Source organism: Engraulis encrasicolus, chromosome 19, assembly GCF_034702125.1.
Source record: "Engraulis encrasicolus isolate BLACKSEA-1 chromosome 19, IST_EnEncr_1.0, whole genome shotgun sequence".
In the NCBI taxonomy this organism is placed as follows: domain Eukaryota; kingdom Metazoa; phylum Chordata; class Actinopteri; order Clupeiformes; family Engraulidae; genus Engraulis; species Engraulis encrasicolus.
The window spans coordinates 43,947,270-43,962,269 of record NC_085875.1 but is presented as its reverse complement, the minus strand read 5'-3'; the positions used below and the strand labels follow the sequence as shown (position 1 = coordinate 43,962,269).

At 48.9% G+C, this 15,000-nt stretch overlaps 1 protein-coding gene across 2 annotated transcripts in view; it reads left to right on the top strand.

The window, feature by feature from the left end:
- Positions 1-15,000, top strand: part of trappc12 (trafficking protein particle complex subunit 12) — a 44,801-nt gene that overhangs the window by 19,956 nt on the left and 9,845 nt on the right. For both annotated transcript variants that reach the window (XM_063184518.1, XM_063184520.1), the window contains exons 5-8: positions 5,471-5,584; positions 8,212-8,350; positions 11,742-11,854; positions 12,459-12,531. In XM_063184518.1, the coding sequence (XP_063040588.1) occupies positions 5,471-5,584; positions 8,212-8,350; positions 11,742-11,854; positions 12,459-12,531 (439 nt within the window). The remainder of the gene's footprint in view (positions 1-5,470; positions 5,585-8,211; positions 8,351-11,741; positions 11,855-12,458; positions 12,532-15,000) is intronic.

Here is a 15,000-nt window from a genome sequence, read left to right as displayed (position 1 = left end):
AGTATTTCTTGTTAGCATTTAAGGATTTTCCGGTTCCCAGCGACGACCGTGGGGAATGGGGACCAGTCTCAAATAAGGTGTGTGTGCAAACACGCGATTAGCGAACCCCCCGCAAACTGCCGAGGGTATTACAGATAGGCTGTAGGGATGACATGATTGATCATTTTTGTGTCAAACGCCGACATAAATACGATGTTGCTATCACATGCTTAACCCGGAAAACTGGCAGACTACAGGAGGGAGATTTCACGAGCCGTGACCATGGTAACCCACGGCAAACCGCCACAAACCTTCCTAGTACGACACTTTGAAAATACTTCTAGCTAAGCTCTGATACAGGTTGTTTTTCACTCCTGGTAACACTCTTTTGATAAAACGTGAATAGTGCCATAACTGCAATTACTCCAATCGCCTTGGTTTAGTAGTATACTTTCAAAACTTACCATCACGGAGTAGTTTGCTCATGCGACCCAAAAATTCCCAAAAATTCACGAGTAGCCAAGGTATAGCAACATTACTTTATTATCGTTATGTTTAGTTTGATAAATACACATGTGTTGTTGTGCTACTCCGTTTGTTACTAAGGAAAGGATGCGGGGATAGGCGAATGACTGCTGTTAACGTTTGTCTTATATTTTTGTCAGCCCAATGTTAAAAAATATATTCCTGGAAACAGTGTTAATTTCGTCAACCATGACTATGACTAAAATATTTCGTCAAATACCTTTTTTGATTTTTGTCATTTAGACAAAGACTAAGACTAAATTGGGAAGGCAATGACTAAAATATGACTAAGACTAAAATTGATATTCGTCATTGTGACTAAGACTAAGACTAAATTTTAAAAAGCTGGCTAAATTAACACTGGTGTTAAATAATATAGAGAAAAAGAGAACCGGTGTGTGAAGAAGTTTCATTCTGCACAGTGTGATACATGTTAAAAGAGAAGCAGTGTGCGGAGAAGGTTTACTCCGTTCAGTCAATGATATATGCTAAAAAGAGAAGCAGTGTGTGGAGAAGTTCTATTATGTACAGTGTTGACTAAAATGACTAAAAATTGACTGAGACTAAAATTGATTTTCGTCATTTGGACAAAGACTAAGACTAAATTGGGAAGGCAATGCCTAAAATATGACTAAGACTAAAATTGATTTTCGTCATTTGGACAAAGACTACGACTAAATAAAAAAAAGCTGACAAAATTAACACTGCCTGGAAACCAGATTTCCATGAAAATGCTAATCCGCGCATACAACTCGTCGTTACCCACTTAGGAGCTCTATTGGGAGTAAAAGTGGCGGTAATTAACGTACTCATACTCATATCGTTTTTTTTTCTCCTCTGCTTAGTTTCCTTCCAGGCATTGTATTCCGGGAGGCATGAAGACTAGGGCTGAAGCTGTGTGCGTGCGTGCGTGCGTGCGTGCGTGCGTGCGTGCGTGCGTGCGTGCGTGCGTGCGTGTGTGTGTGCGCGCGCGAGAGTGTGTGTGTTGAGGGGGTGGGGGTGGATGTGGCAGGGCGATGTTGTAGTTTCTATGCTCAAGTGTGTCTCAAATTATTATGGAGAGGCTAAAGCCTGGCTCAAACTACACGATTATCGGCCCGATTCTTGGCTGAAATCCCTCCTTACGACAATCACTGGAACGTTACCCCCCAGGACCATCGCAAGCGATTGTCGGGAAAGATTTCCTCGTCGTGAGCAACGTTCTAAGATAGAACTTTGGCAGCTCAAAGAGTCGCCGATCGCAAATCGTAAAAATTAAACAGTGTTTGATATTTGCGACTGGAAATAGAACGTCGGGCATTGTCTCGTGGCTGCGAGCAGCGACAACATTGACAGTTGCGATTCTCTTCTAGTGTGCGGTACGCCAAAATTGGACACACAATCGCTAGTCGTGTAGTTTGAGCCTGGCTTTAGACTATCGCAAGTGGCAGCATGGAGTGTGTGTGCGTGTATGTGTGTGCGCGCGCGTGCGCGTGTGTGTGTGCGCGCGCCTGGCTTCTTGTGTGTGTGTGTGTGTGTGTGTGTGTGTGTGTGTGTGCGATTTTGAAGGAGGGAGCTGGAGAATGCTGCATGCAGTCCCCTGCAGTGAAATGTACAGGCTTTCACAACAGATGCCGTTATGGGTTCTGGTTCTCTCTCTCTCTCGTTCTCTCTCGTTCTCTCTCTCGCTCTCTCGCTCTCTCGTTCTCTGTCTCTCTCTCTCTCTCTCTCTCTCTCTCTCTCTCTCTCTCTCTCTCTCTCTCTCTCTCTCTCTCTCTCTCCCTGCCTGCTTTCTCCTCTGCTGTCTGTCTTTCCCCCTCTCCCTGTTGTATGCACCACCACCTGCCCCCTACCTCACTCCGCGCACGCACGCACGCACACACACACACACACACACACACACACACACACACACACACACACACACACACACACACACACACACACACACACACACACACACACACACACACACACACCCTCCTCTTGTCGCCATTGTTTTGTCCTCCCTCCTGTCCCCTCTGCAGGTTACTCTAACACCTGCTTGAACACCCTCCCATCTCTCTCTGTCTCTCTCTCTCTCTGTCTCTCTCTCTCTGTCTGTATCTCTGTCGCTGTGACTCCTTGGTTCGGTCTGTTTTTGTCTACCTATCCTAAATTCTATTCTTAATCCAACATTCGATTTCCCACTTTTACTGCACTGTGATTGCTTGCCATTATAAGAATAAACAAGTGTCTCCTACTGTACTCTAACCAGGCCACGCCCTCCTAGTGACGCAACCCCTTTGTCTGTGCTTCTAGTCAGGCCAAGAGCAATGTAAATATCGTTTCTGATCTCCCGAAAAAAACGGGAGCTCCACCCACTTTGCCCGACACCAAACCTAGGGAGGCAGGTCAACTATGCCATTTGGGAAACGTTAATTGTTATGGTCTTGGTCAGACCAAGTCTCAAAGAGATTTGAAAGTCGATGATAATCAGCATAACTGTACTCTGCTCTACAAAGGCAAAGTGCAGTAACTACGGCAACATTGAAAAACTGAGAAAAAAAATATGGTTGGATATTGTACTTTCTGCAAATGTACTGCACTTGTAGGGCAGTGTTCCACAGTGTTGGTAGATAGAGTTTCTAAGGTTTTCTGCTGGATGGCATGGAAGTCTCCGGAATACTTCTCCCCCTATACTACCACCTAACGCCATAACGGCCCCACATTTCCAGTGCCATTGACTTTTTTATGTTCTGTCTCAGTGGCTGCAGCTGCTTTCGGCCGTTTCCCTGCCAGTCGTTTTCAGCTTCATTTCACCCCCTAATTAAGATTTAGAGGCACGCAGACGAGAGAGAGAGAGAGAGAGAGAGAGAGAGAGAGAGAGAGAGAGAGAGAGAGAGAGAGAGAGAGAGAGAGAGAGAGAGAGAGAGAGAGAGAAGAGAGGAGAGAGAGAGAGAGAGAGAGAGAGAGAGAGAGAGAGAGAGATGGGTGGAGAAAAGAGAGGGATGGCAAGGGAGAGTGGCAGAGGGAGAGAGGTGAGGGCAAGGCAGGGAGAGAAAGATGGAGAAGACATGATAGTGAGCAGGAGCTAGAAAGAAATAGGAAGAGATTGAGCATTGTATCGAGGAGATACACTATACAAATCCAAGAGGTGACAAATAATATTTGTGGAAGAGAAGGGGTACAAAAATACAGTACACAACACAGCCATTGTAAAAAGGGTTTCTGCGTGTGCACTGATGTGTGTTATGTCTTCGGAAGATGTGTACTAGTGACAAAGAAATACAACACAAGACAAGATGAGTGCAAAGACCAAAAAAGTTTAAAAAAAAAAGAGAGAGTGACAAAAAGGTGAGAGAGAGAGAGAGAGAGAGAGAGAGAGAGAGAGAGAGAGAGAGAGAGAGAGAGAGAGAGAGAGAGAGAGAGAGAGAGAGAGAGAGAGAGAGAGAGAGAGAGAGAGAGAGAGAGAGAGAGAGAGAGAGAGAGAATGAATGAATGAAAGAGGGGACAGGGAGAAAAAGCTTGGGGAGAGGACAGAAAGAACACGTCGAAGGACAGACATAACATAGGGAGATCATTGAAGGAGGGAGAGAGGACATACAGTAGGAGAGAGTGATAGTGAGTGGTCTGCAAGAAGGAAGGAGAGAGAGAGGGGAGACAGAACATGAGAGAGCAAGGTAGGGCATAGAAGATGAGAGAGGAAACGACAGAGGGGACATCAAAGAGAGGGAGAGAGAGAGAGAAAGAGCCAGCGAAAAAAAAAGCGTGAGGGAGAGAGAGAAAGAGAGAGAGAGAGAGAGAGAGAGAGAGAGATGGAGAGAGGTAGAGAAAAGGAAGCGAGAGAGAGAGAGAGAGAGAGAGAGAGAGAGAGAGAACAAGCCAGCCAGCCAGCCCTTGAGAGTGGAGTGACAGGGACCCGGGTGACACGTCCTACGGGTCGTCCCGCTCGGCTGGCCAGGCCGTCAGGCAGGCCTCTCACAGGTCGCCGAGAGGTCCTGTTCCGGAGGCCGTCCTCCCACGCGCCTGCTTAAAAAGCCAGCGCGTAATTAGAGGCGCCGGGGTGATGGATGACGCGGCTAGATCAGCGCCAATGGCCACTCTGACCTTCATCAGTGCCAATAGAGGGCCAAAAGTTCAGCTCTCGCTCATGCACTCGCTCCCTTGCTTTCTCTCCTCTCCTCTCTCTCTCTCTCTCTCTCTCTCTCTCTCTCTCTCTCTCTCTCTCCCTCTCACTCTCTTTCTCTCTCTCTCCGTCTCTCACTGTCTCTCCCTATCTCTCTCTCTCTACCCGATTTCTCTCTCTTTCTCGCTCTCTTTTCTCGATGTCTTGCTCTCTCTCTTTGTCTCTGATTTTCTCTCTTTCTATCGCTCTCTCTTTTGCTGTCTGTGTTTTTGGTCGCCCTATTTTTCTCTTTTCTCTTTTTTTCTGTCTGTCTGTCTTTTGTCTTCTGCGCTCTCTCTCTATCTCTCTGTCTGTCTGTCTGTCTGTCTGTCTGTCTGTCTGTCTGTCTGTCTCTCTATCTCTCTCTCTCTTTCTCTCTCCCCCTCTCTCCCTCCCACACACACTCACATTCACACTCACTTTCACACACACACACTTACTCCCTCCTGTGGAAGCAGCTGTTGGTCTAATGGGTTCATTTCTGCTCTCTGCCTCCCTCACCTTGTCCTGTACGTGCCCCGCTCTCCTCCCTACCCCACTCCACAACCTCAACCCCCCTCCCTACCCACTCCACCACCCCTTGCCCTTCCCTGCCATCCACCACCACCCCTTGCCATCCACATCCACTCCCCACCACCTACTCCTCCAACCCCCTCCACCTTCCACCCACCACCATCCATTCCCCGGTTCCCTACTCTCCCGACCTCCTGCCATCCAACCCTGCGCTACCCACCCCCACCCCCATCCCTCCACCCCAAACCCCCAGACCCCCTCCCTGCCCCCCTGCCTCCCTCCCTCCCTCCCTCCCTCCCTCTCCTGCCTTCCCTTCCACGGCTACAGAACACCAGGAACTGGAGGGCAGCGGTGGACCTGACGGGTCGTCTGCTGACGGCTCACGGACAAGGCTACGGGAAGAGCGGCCAGCCCACCAGCCACACCACCGACTCCCTGCAGGTCAGCTGGACTAGGAGACGCACACTCACACTCACGTATACACGCACGCACACGCACATACGCGCACACATACACACACACTCACACGCACACACATAGACACACACATACACTCACACACACACACACGCTCACACTCACACACACACACGCACACACACACACACACACACGCATACACACACGCACACACACACACACACACACACACACACACACACACACACACACGAGGAGGACCAGCACATAACCACACACGCATGCACGTATTCAGCGTGAAATTGATGTGTGATATTAGGGGAGGCTGCTCTCTGATGTGCGAGTGTTCGTGTGTGTGTGTGTGTGTGTGTGTGTGTGTGTGTGTGTCTGTGTCTGTGTCTGTGTCTGTGTCTGTGTCTGTGTCTGAGTCTGTGTGTGCGCGTGCGCGTAAGGAGGATGTTTGGGAGGGTGCTTGTTTTTGTTTTTGTGCCGCTGGCATGATGCTAATGCGTGGAGACAAGCATCCCCCGCCACACACACACACACTCACACGCATACTCACTCACACACACACACACACCCACACACACATACACACACACACACACACACACACACACGTACACACACACACGCGCACGCGCACGCACACGCACACGCACACGCACACACACATCAGAGAGCAGCCTCACCGCTCCGCTTTTTTAAACGTTCATCTCCTCACATTCCGCACTCGCTCTTCATTTACTGTTGGGTCTGTCCTGTCGTGCTTTCTCTCTTTTTCCATTCTATTTATCTATCACTTTTTATATCGCTCTGTGTGCTACTTATTACCATGCCGTCCACACACTTTGGCACATGGAAAAACACACACAGAAACACACACGCACACACTTACAAATAAGTCAGTCCCACACAGCAAACACATAAAACATAAACATAAATATTATTTTTTTCCCTGTGTGTGTGAAGCCAGTCCCAGTTGCACATCGGCACTTGCAGCTATATTTGTTACACATCACCATCCCTTTGCAGTCACACACACGCACACACACACACACACACACACACACACACACACACACACACACACACGCACACACACAAAAGTTATCTCGACACACACCGATGCCAAACACCCTGCTCCGGCCCTGTGTGTGTGTGTGTGTGTGTGTGTGTGTGTGTGTGTGTGCGTGCGCGTGCGCGTGCGTGTGTGTGTGTGTGCATGCGCGTTTGAAGTGTCCTGTGGTGCAGCAGAGCGGTGAGGCTCTGCCAGCAACTCAGCACGACTCTCCCTCTCCCCTCCCAGCCCAGCACGACTCCCACACACACACAACCCCTCAACTACCCTTACACACACACACACACACACACACACACACACACACACACACACACACACACACACACACACACACACACACACACACACACACACACACACACACACACACACACACACACACACACACACACACAGACCCAGCCAGCCTAGTATGTCCCTCTCTCCTATCGAGCCTACGATGTCCCCCACCCAACCCACATCTTCCCCAAGTCTAGCATGGCTCTCTCTCCCTCCCTCCCCTCAACCCAACACAGCTCTCTCTCCCCCTGCACCAGAGCGCCCACTCAGGCCACCAGGGGATGGGAGGAGAGGAGAGGAGAGGAGAGGAGAGCACTTAGGCCACCAGGGAAGGGAGGAGAGCAGAGGAGAGCAGATGAGAGGAGAGGAGAGGAGAGGAGAAGAGAGGAGAAGAGAGGAGGAGAGAGGAGAAGAGAGGAGGAGAGAAGAGAGGAGAGGAGAAGAGAGGAGAGGAGAGGAGAGGAGAGGAGAGGAGAACAGAGCAGAGCAGAGCAGAGCACTCAGGCCACCAGGGAAGGGAGGAGAGGAGAGGGGGAAAGAAGTGCAGTGCCGTGGAGAGGGAGGCTGAGTGGATCTCCATGCACCCCCAGCCCACTCATATCAAAGAGGCCCAGTCCCTCTGATGTTCTGGCCTTGCGCCCCCACAGAGGCTGCCTATTGTGTTTGCATGCCTCTGCATAAAAGAGACTAAATTATGGAGGGGTGGGGGTGTGGACCGCTGGTTGGCATAAAGTACGCACCAACCTAAAGCAGAATACTGTATCGGGCTGTCTGTGTTTTAAGTTGAAAGTGATTGTTGGCCTGTCAAACATTACTGTATGGGACCTTGAGGCACTATACCTTTCCCTATGTTAATGTGTTTGGCAGTGCTTCACTGACCCTCCATTCACACAAACGTAAACCTGATGCAAAGGACTTGCTGAATTTGGAATATTTTTCAACCACATCCATGCATGTACACGGAGAACACTTCTTACTGTAACAAAGTTTCTTTTAGACATTGTTTGAATCATGAATAAACAATACAGTATGTTCCATTTATAGCGATGTTGGCCTATTGTTATTATGATGTACACTGCAGCTGCAGCTTGTAATGCCACATTTTCTGTGGACTTGTGAGGTAATTTTTGACCCCTTTGTTAAGAGAATTGACAACATTTTCTGTGGACTTGTGAGGTAATTTTTGACCCCTTTGTTAAGAGAATTGACAACATTTTCTGTGGACTTGTGAGGTAATGTTGCCCCTTTTTCTCCCCTACGCCCTACTTCTCCATCCCTCCGGCAGCTGTGGTTTGTGCGCCTGGCCCTGCTCACCAAGCTCAGCCTCTTCCAGAACGCAGAGTTGGAGATGGAGCCCTTTGGCAACCTGGACCAGCCAGACCTCTACTACGAGTACTACCCCTCTATATACCCGGGCAGACGTGGTGAGCTCTCAATGGTTTTCAACCTTTTTTAAAGTATTATTATATTATAATATAATATAATATAATATAAAATAATATAATATTAAATTATATTATATTTTGGGGCGGCTTTTATGCCTTTATTATTACAGGACCGTGTGAGAGTAGACAGGAAATGGTTGGGAGACAGAAATGGGGCAGGGCCGGGAAACGACCCCGGCCGGACTCGAACCGGGGTCCCCGTGGGCTATGTCCAAATGTGGGGGGCTTAGCGCGCTGCGCCACAGCGCCCCCTTCCGAGCCGTTTTTCAAAGGAAAATTTTCAAGGCACGTCACCAATTTAAAAATGTTGTCTGACCAGTTGGCTTTATTAACATTATAGTATAGTCATTCTGTAATCCTCCATGGCACATCTGATGATCTCTCAGGGCACACTAGTGTTCCATGGCACAGTGGTTGAAAAATTGATTGTATTGTTGATATTGCCTTTTTAATCAGGGGCCAATAGAGAGAAGTCCTGCACACTCTTGAAATCCCTCCATTTCATTTAATCCAATTGCACAGGGAGTTTTGAGCATGTTTGCTCTTCGTTAGATTCCATCCTTCAAGCCGTTTTATCAGGGGATCTCGGAGGTCTGCAGGTTAAAAAGAGGAAATAAGGCGGGATGAAACATGAGAGAGGGGATTTAGGGAATATGGTTTGGCTGCATCAAACCCCTGCCACAAATTACATTCTACCGGCTCTGAATCAACTGATCCTAATGAGCACTAGGAACAGATAGATCAGCCACTTAGTGAAGCCACCTGTGTTAGAAGGAAAATGTCAATCAGGTTCGAATCCGGCCCGGATTGTCTCCCGATCCTTTCCCCTCCTTTCCTTTCTGCCCCCCTCTCCATTTTGCTCCATCGTTTCATCTGTTTGACCACTGTCTTTCTTCCATCTCTCTCTTCACCCACCGCCTCCTCTCTCTCTCTCTCTCTCTCTCTCTCTCTCTCTCTCTCTCTCTCTCTCTCTCTCTCTCTCTCTCTCTCTCTCTCTCTCTCTCTCTCTCTCTCTCTCTCTCTCTCTCTCTCTCTCTCTCTCTCTTACTAGCTTCCTGTCTCCACCTTCATTGTCTTGTCCTAAAAACCCTTAAAAACTGAATTTTCTATGGCCAAGTGTACATATGGAACACATTTGATTCTGGTCAGTGTTAGCTTTCTATACCCCCAACATATAGTCCAGTAGTAACATGTAGGCAGGTGTTCTGTTTCTGAACTGGGATTGGCACCTCTGGTGTTTCGCATGTGAGTTTCAGCCAGCTCCGGTTGGCATCCACGTGGAGCCCCCAGCAGGCGCCTGGCTGCCCGGTTGTAACCCTAACCCACCCAGCTCTCTGTGCCCGCTGGCATCTTCCTCTGTGTCCTGCCCACCGGGGGTCAAGTTGGCAGCACAATACACAAACCCAGTCAGGGTGCCCTACGAAAAGCAACAGCACGCATACACACCACACACCAGGCTTGTCTGCTGGTTGTGATGGTAAATGGGCTGCTTTACATATTCAAGGTGCATCAGAGGCTTTGAATATTTGTGTGTCGACTGCTCTTAGTGAGTTTGGAGGAGCAGAAACATCTTCCTGTTGGCCTGGCATGAAAAGTTCAGTAGTCTGGCCCTGCCATGGCCAACCGGTAGGGCACTCGCCTGCCATGCGGCTGACCCGAGTTCTATTCTTGGCCCGTGTCCTTTCCTTTGCCGACCCCTCCCAATTCGTTTCCTGTCCACCTCTCACACTGTCATCAAATGAAGTCGAAAAAGATTGAAAAAAAAAATCCCTTTTTTTAAAGAAAAGTTTAGTACTCTAGCACTGCATGGTTCAGAAACTAATCCGCATCAGTGACAAAAAAACTAACTTTGTATCACTAACATGACGTCAAAACAAGAACAGTATTACGGAGCAGAGAAAAAGCGCCTCAGACAATCGCTGGCCTTGGTGTTTATATATCGACTTTGAACTCCGTAGCCTTCCCAGTGCTTCTGCGCTTGTCACTTTACTCTATAATAATGCTTTTAATAGGTGAGGGTTCAGTCTGTGATATGTTGCTCTGATAAGCACTATAGGCTCCCAGGCACTCTGGGCTCCAGTGCGTAAATCAGCGGTAGTAATGAAAACAGGGTGCTTTATGGATATCTGCTGGAAAGCATCTCTGGAACCTGACATCAAAAAGGTATAACCTAGCCGAGGATTTTATTAGTTTTGCCAGTGGAAAGTAGCCCCCGCTGAATTCTGCATGTTATTGTGGGACTTTTTGGTTGTTGTATCACAGCAGCAAAAAAGGTTACTTGTGTTTGTGTGTGTGTGTGTGTGTGTGTGTGTGTGTGTGTGTGTGTGTGTGTGTGTGTGTGTGTGTGTGTGTGTGTGTGTGTGTGTGTGTGTGTGTGTGTGTGTGTGTGTGTGTGTGTGTGTGTGTGTGTGGTGTCTGTGTCTGTGTCTGTGTCTGTGTGATACGTGTGTGCGCGTGAATGGGCACAAAATCTATGCAGAATGCAGGCAGGTCTTCCTGAACACAGGATTTCTTCTCGTTTCTAGATTTTGATATTTACATTTTGCATGTGTAAATGCCGGCAGTCTGAATGTAAATGCTATACGCCACGTGCAGTTCATTTCTGCACATTGTGCAAATAAAATGTTGTTTGCCTTTCTCACGTTGGCTTATTTTTTATTTCGCTGTGCCAAACTTCTTTCGCAATCCGCGCTGGCACTTTTCTAAGCACTCACAGTCAGAGTCCATGTCCTCCAGCAAAAGCACGCAGACTTGCTTAATCTAGTCCAGCTTCGTCTCCTCACTCTGATGTCATAATAAAGGCGTGACCGAGCCGACGAGGGCTGCGGAGTTGGACGGTTGGGAGAGAGGGGAGAGTTGCAGAGGGCCAGAGTTTGTAGACTTTGTAGGCAGAGATTATCAAAGGTGCCCGAGCCCCCTAACAGACACTGGGGGCTGTCCGTTCGTCCGTCCGCCGGTCAGTCTGTCTGTCTGTCCGTGCTGCCCAAGCGTATCAAAGAGTCCGAGCTGGATCAAAGAGAATGCTGAGGCAATGTCTGCTGTGCGCTAGCCCCGGAGCAAAGCTAGTCCTCGTCCAGACCCTATACACTACTCTTGCTGCTCCATACAGTGGAAGAGGGTGTGTGCGTTTGTGCGTGTGCGTTTGTGCGTGTGTGTGTTTGTGCGTGTGTGTGTGTGCTTACACGTGTGTGTATTGCTGAGAGAGAGAGGGTATAGTGTGTGTGTGTGTGTGTGTGTGTGTGTGTGTGTGTGTGTGTGTGTGTGTGTGTGGGTGTGTGGGTGTGTGGGTGTGAGAGAGACACTGCATAGCGTTTGTGTGTTTTGTCATCTGAAGGCTGTCTGAAGGTTTCCCTGTTCTCCTGCTGTTCAGGTTCGATGGTTCCCTTCTCCATGCGTGTCCTCCACGCAGACCTGCCCCAGTACCTGGGCAAGCCCCAGGAGTCCCTGGACCGCCTACACCGCATGAGGACTGTCTGTCAGAGGGTACGGCACCAAGCTACACGCACCCGAGATACTCAACACACACACACACACACACACACACACACACACACACACACACACACACACACACACACACACACACACACACACACACACACACACAATTCTCTACATAGATAAACCACACACACAGCCTTCCCCCCACCCTCCCTCTCTCTCTCACTCACTCACTCACTCATTTACGCACGCATCCAGTATGAGTACGACACAAACACGCACAACAATCAAATTGACATACATCCAATAAATCCCAAACACATACAAATATACACATACTGTATGGCTACGCCTTCATGCACATCAATCCAACTCTTTCTTAACAGATCTAAATAGAGTAGAGTAGAGTGTAGAGTATCAGTTTTTGATCCCGAGGGAAATTAAGGTGTCAAGTAGCATACATACAGTACATGAATACAGAAGAAGACACAAAGACATTACACACAACATTGCACATATATTGACCATACACATATGCACAAGGTCAGGTCTCTCTAGCCCAATCACACACACACACACCCACAACACACACACACACACACACACACAAATATGGCTCTTCATGGTGTCTCTTGTATGCTTTCAGATCCTGGATAATTTAGAGGAAGGCCTTGCAGAAGATGGGAGCATGATGAGCCTTACCCAGGAGAACAGGCAAGGTGAGGTCCTCCAGTCGAGAGACGTGCGTGGAGAAAGAAACAGCTCCCCCTTTGCATTGAAATGAATAAAAAAGTTTTTTGCCAGGCGTTCCGCCGGTGTGTACGGTAGACTGTGGAGGTCCACTTTTTAAGGTTGTTAGAGAGGGCATCAAAACAAGGGCATCAGCTGCTGGGCCAATTTGCCAAGGTAGCCGCTCGGAACAACGTGCCAAAGAGCTGCCCGCTAATTAACTGTCATGGTTGTTTGGCGGTGCGCTGTTTGTGTGTGGTTTGTTTTTTTGTTTTTTTTAGCAAGGGGGATGTTTTGCATTTAGCAGACAATGAACGAGAGTGAAACTTTTTTTTTTGCAAGTTCTGTGAAGGTGGTAGGTAGGTACACATGTTTTAAAAGCAAAAAGTTGTGAATGTGTTTTTGGGGAGAGGGAGAGGGAGAGGGAGAGGGGAGCGAAGCCGGGCATGCCACAGATGCAGTTAGGAATGAACGGAATAAGTAAGAGTGAACACTCATCCTTTGCCGGTAAGATCTGAACTTTAGTACATAGTTTTGATATGGTTTACATCCAATTCAACACTACCACAATCCACCAAAAAAAATATATATTGTATCATCGTTTTTGGGACCAGCCTTTTCACCCCCCCCTCCCATACGCATGAATGGCGTGACGTGTGCCGTGTGCCATGTGCCCTTTTGTGGGGGGAAGCCAATGCAAGTCAATTGGTGGTGTTGGGAAAGAATAAACGAAAGACAAGGACCTGTAGACTAGCGTTGGTCACGCTCAATATGCCGAAAACGTGTTGTGTTGCCAGCTGTTCAAATAATATAGCCAAACAGCTGTGGCTGAAGCATGGACTGTGTTCATTTAGTCTAGCCGATGTAGCATGTAAGTTAATGTGACATTCGGTTTGTTTTCCCCCAAAAAGGGGCGTAACGCACGTTCACGAGCAAAGCACCCGGATGGCCGTTCATACGTATTCTACGATTCTAAATCTAGTTTTGCCATCACTGGTTCAATACGACCCAGTGGAAATAAAACAAGAGGGAGTCAGGCACATACTGTTAGAGCACATAATGAAACCCATTGACCCCATACAAAAAAACAATGTATGTTAAAACACACATTACTATGGTAAAAGATGTTTACCACCCACCTCAAGCCAAGCAGGCTACTAAAGTAGCTCCACTGCTTCTGCATTAACACAGCCCTCCCCAGGGACAACACCACCCACCCCCATGCTGACAAGAGCTGGGAGCGCTGTTGGAGGAGAGACTAGATGTAGCTCTACTGCAGACAAGAGAGAGGAAAAGAGAAGTGTGTGAAAGAGTGGGGTGATGCAGAAAGGGAAAAAAGCAAGCTTTCTGTGCCTGGTGCCACCCTGCCGCAGCCAGCACAACACTGCAGTGTGTGTGTGTGTGTGTGCGCGCGTGTGTGTGTGTGTGCGTGTGTGCGTGTGTGCGTGTGTGCGTGTGTGTGTGTGTGTGTGTGTGTGTGTGTGTGTCTGTGTGTCTGTGTGTCTGTGTGTGTCTGTGTGTGTGTGTGTGTGTGTGTGTGTGTGTGTGTGTGTGTGTGTGTGTGTGTGTGTGTGTGTGTGTGTGTGTGTGTGTGTGTGTGTGTGTGTGTGTGCGGCTGGACCAGGCCTCCTCCCGTCTGGGGCACATGTCTGCAGGGGCGCTGCCAGGCTCCGACAGCCCTCCACCCTCCAGGGATGCAGAGCAGGGATGCTGCAGACTATCTCTCTCACTCTCTCTCTCTCTCCTTCCTCTCCTCCTCCTCCTCCTCCTCATCACTCATGCTCCTCCACTCTCCTCCTCCTCAACCCCTCTCTCACCCCTCCCTCTTTCTCCTTGTCACTGCTCCTCTTAATCACCTTCTTCCTCCTCATCCTTCTTCCTGCCCCTCGCCCCCATCCTCCTCTTTTGCTCCTCTTCCTCATCCCCTTTATCACTCCTCTTCCTCCCCCATCCTCTATCTAATTCTTCCTACCCTCCATCCTTCCTCCTCCTCTCCACACCCGCCTCCCCCTCCTCCCTCCCCCTCCTCTCTCCTCTGCTGCATGTTCCGTGCAGTGCAGTGTAGTGCCGTGCAGTGCGGCGCAATGTAGTCCAGCCCACGAGCAGCCAGGCGTCAGACTGGACCTCAGTGCCCAGGTCACGGCCCCCCGGGCAGGTCCAGCAGGCTAATGAAGGAAGGGTTGGATGTCAGCACAGAGAGAGAGAGAGAGAGAGAGAGAGAGAGAGAGAGAGAGAGAGAGAGAGAGAGGAGGAGGAGGAGGAGGAGAGCGGTGGGTGAAGAGAGAGATGGAAGAAAGAGAGTGGATGAACAGATGAAATGATGGAGCAAAAGGGAGAGAGGGAGAAAGGAAAGGTGAGAGGAAGAGATGGACAGAGTGAATGAGAGGAGGAGAAAGAAAGAGTGGGAAGAAGGGAAAGAGGTCAGTTTGCCATGCTACAGGGATGCTGCAGTGAATTCA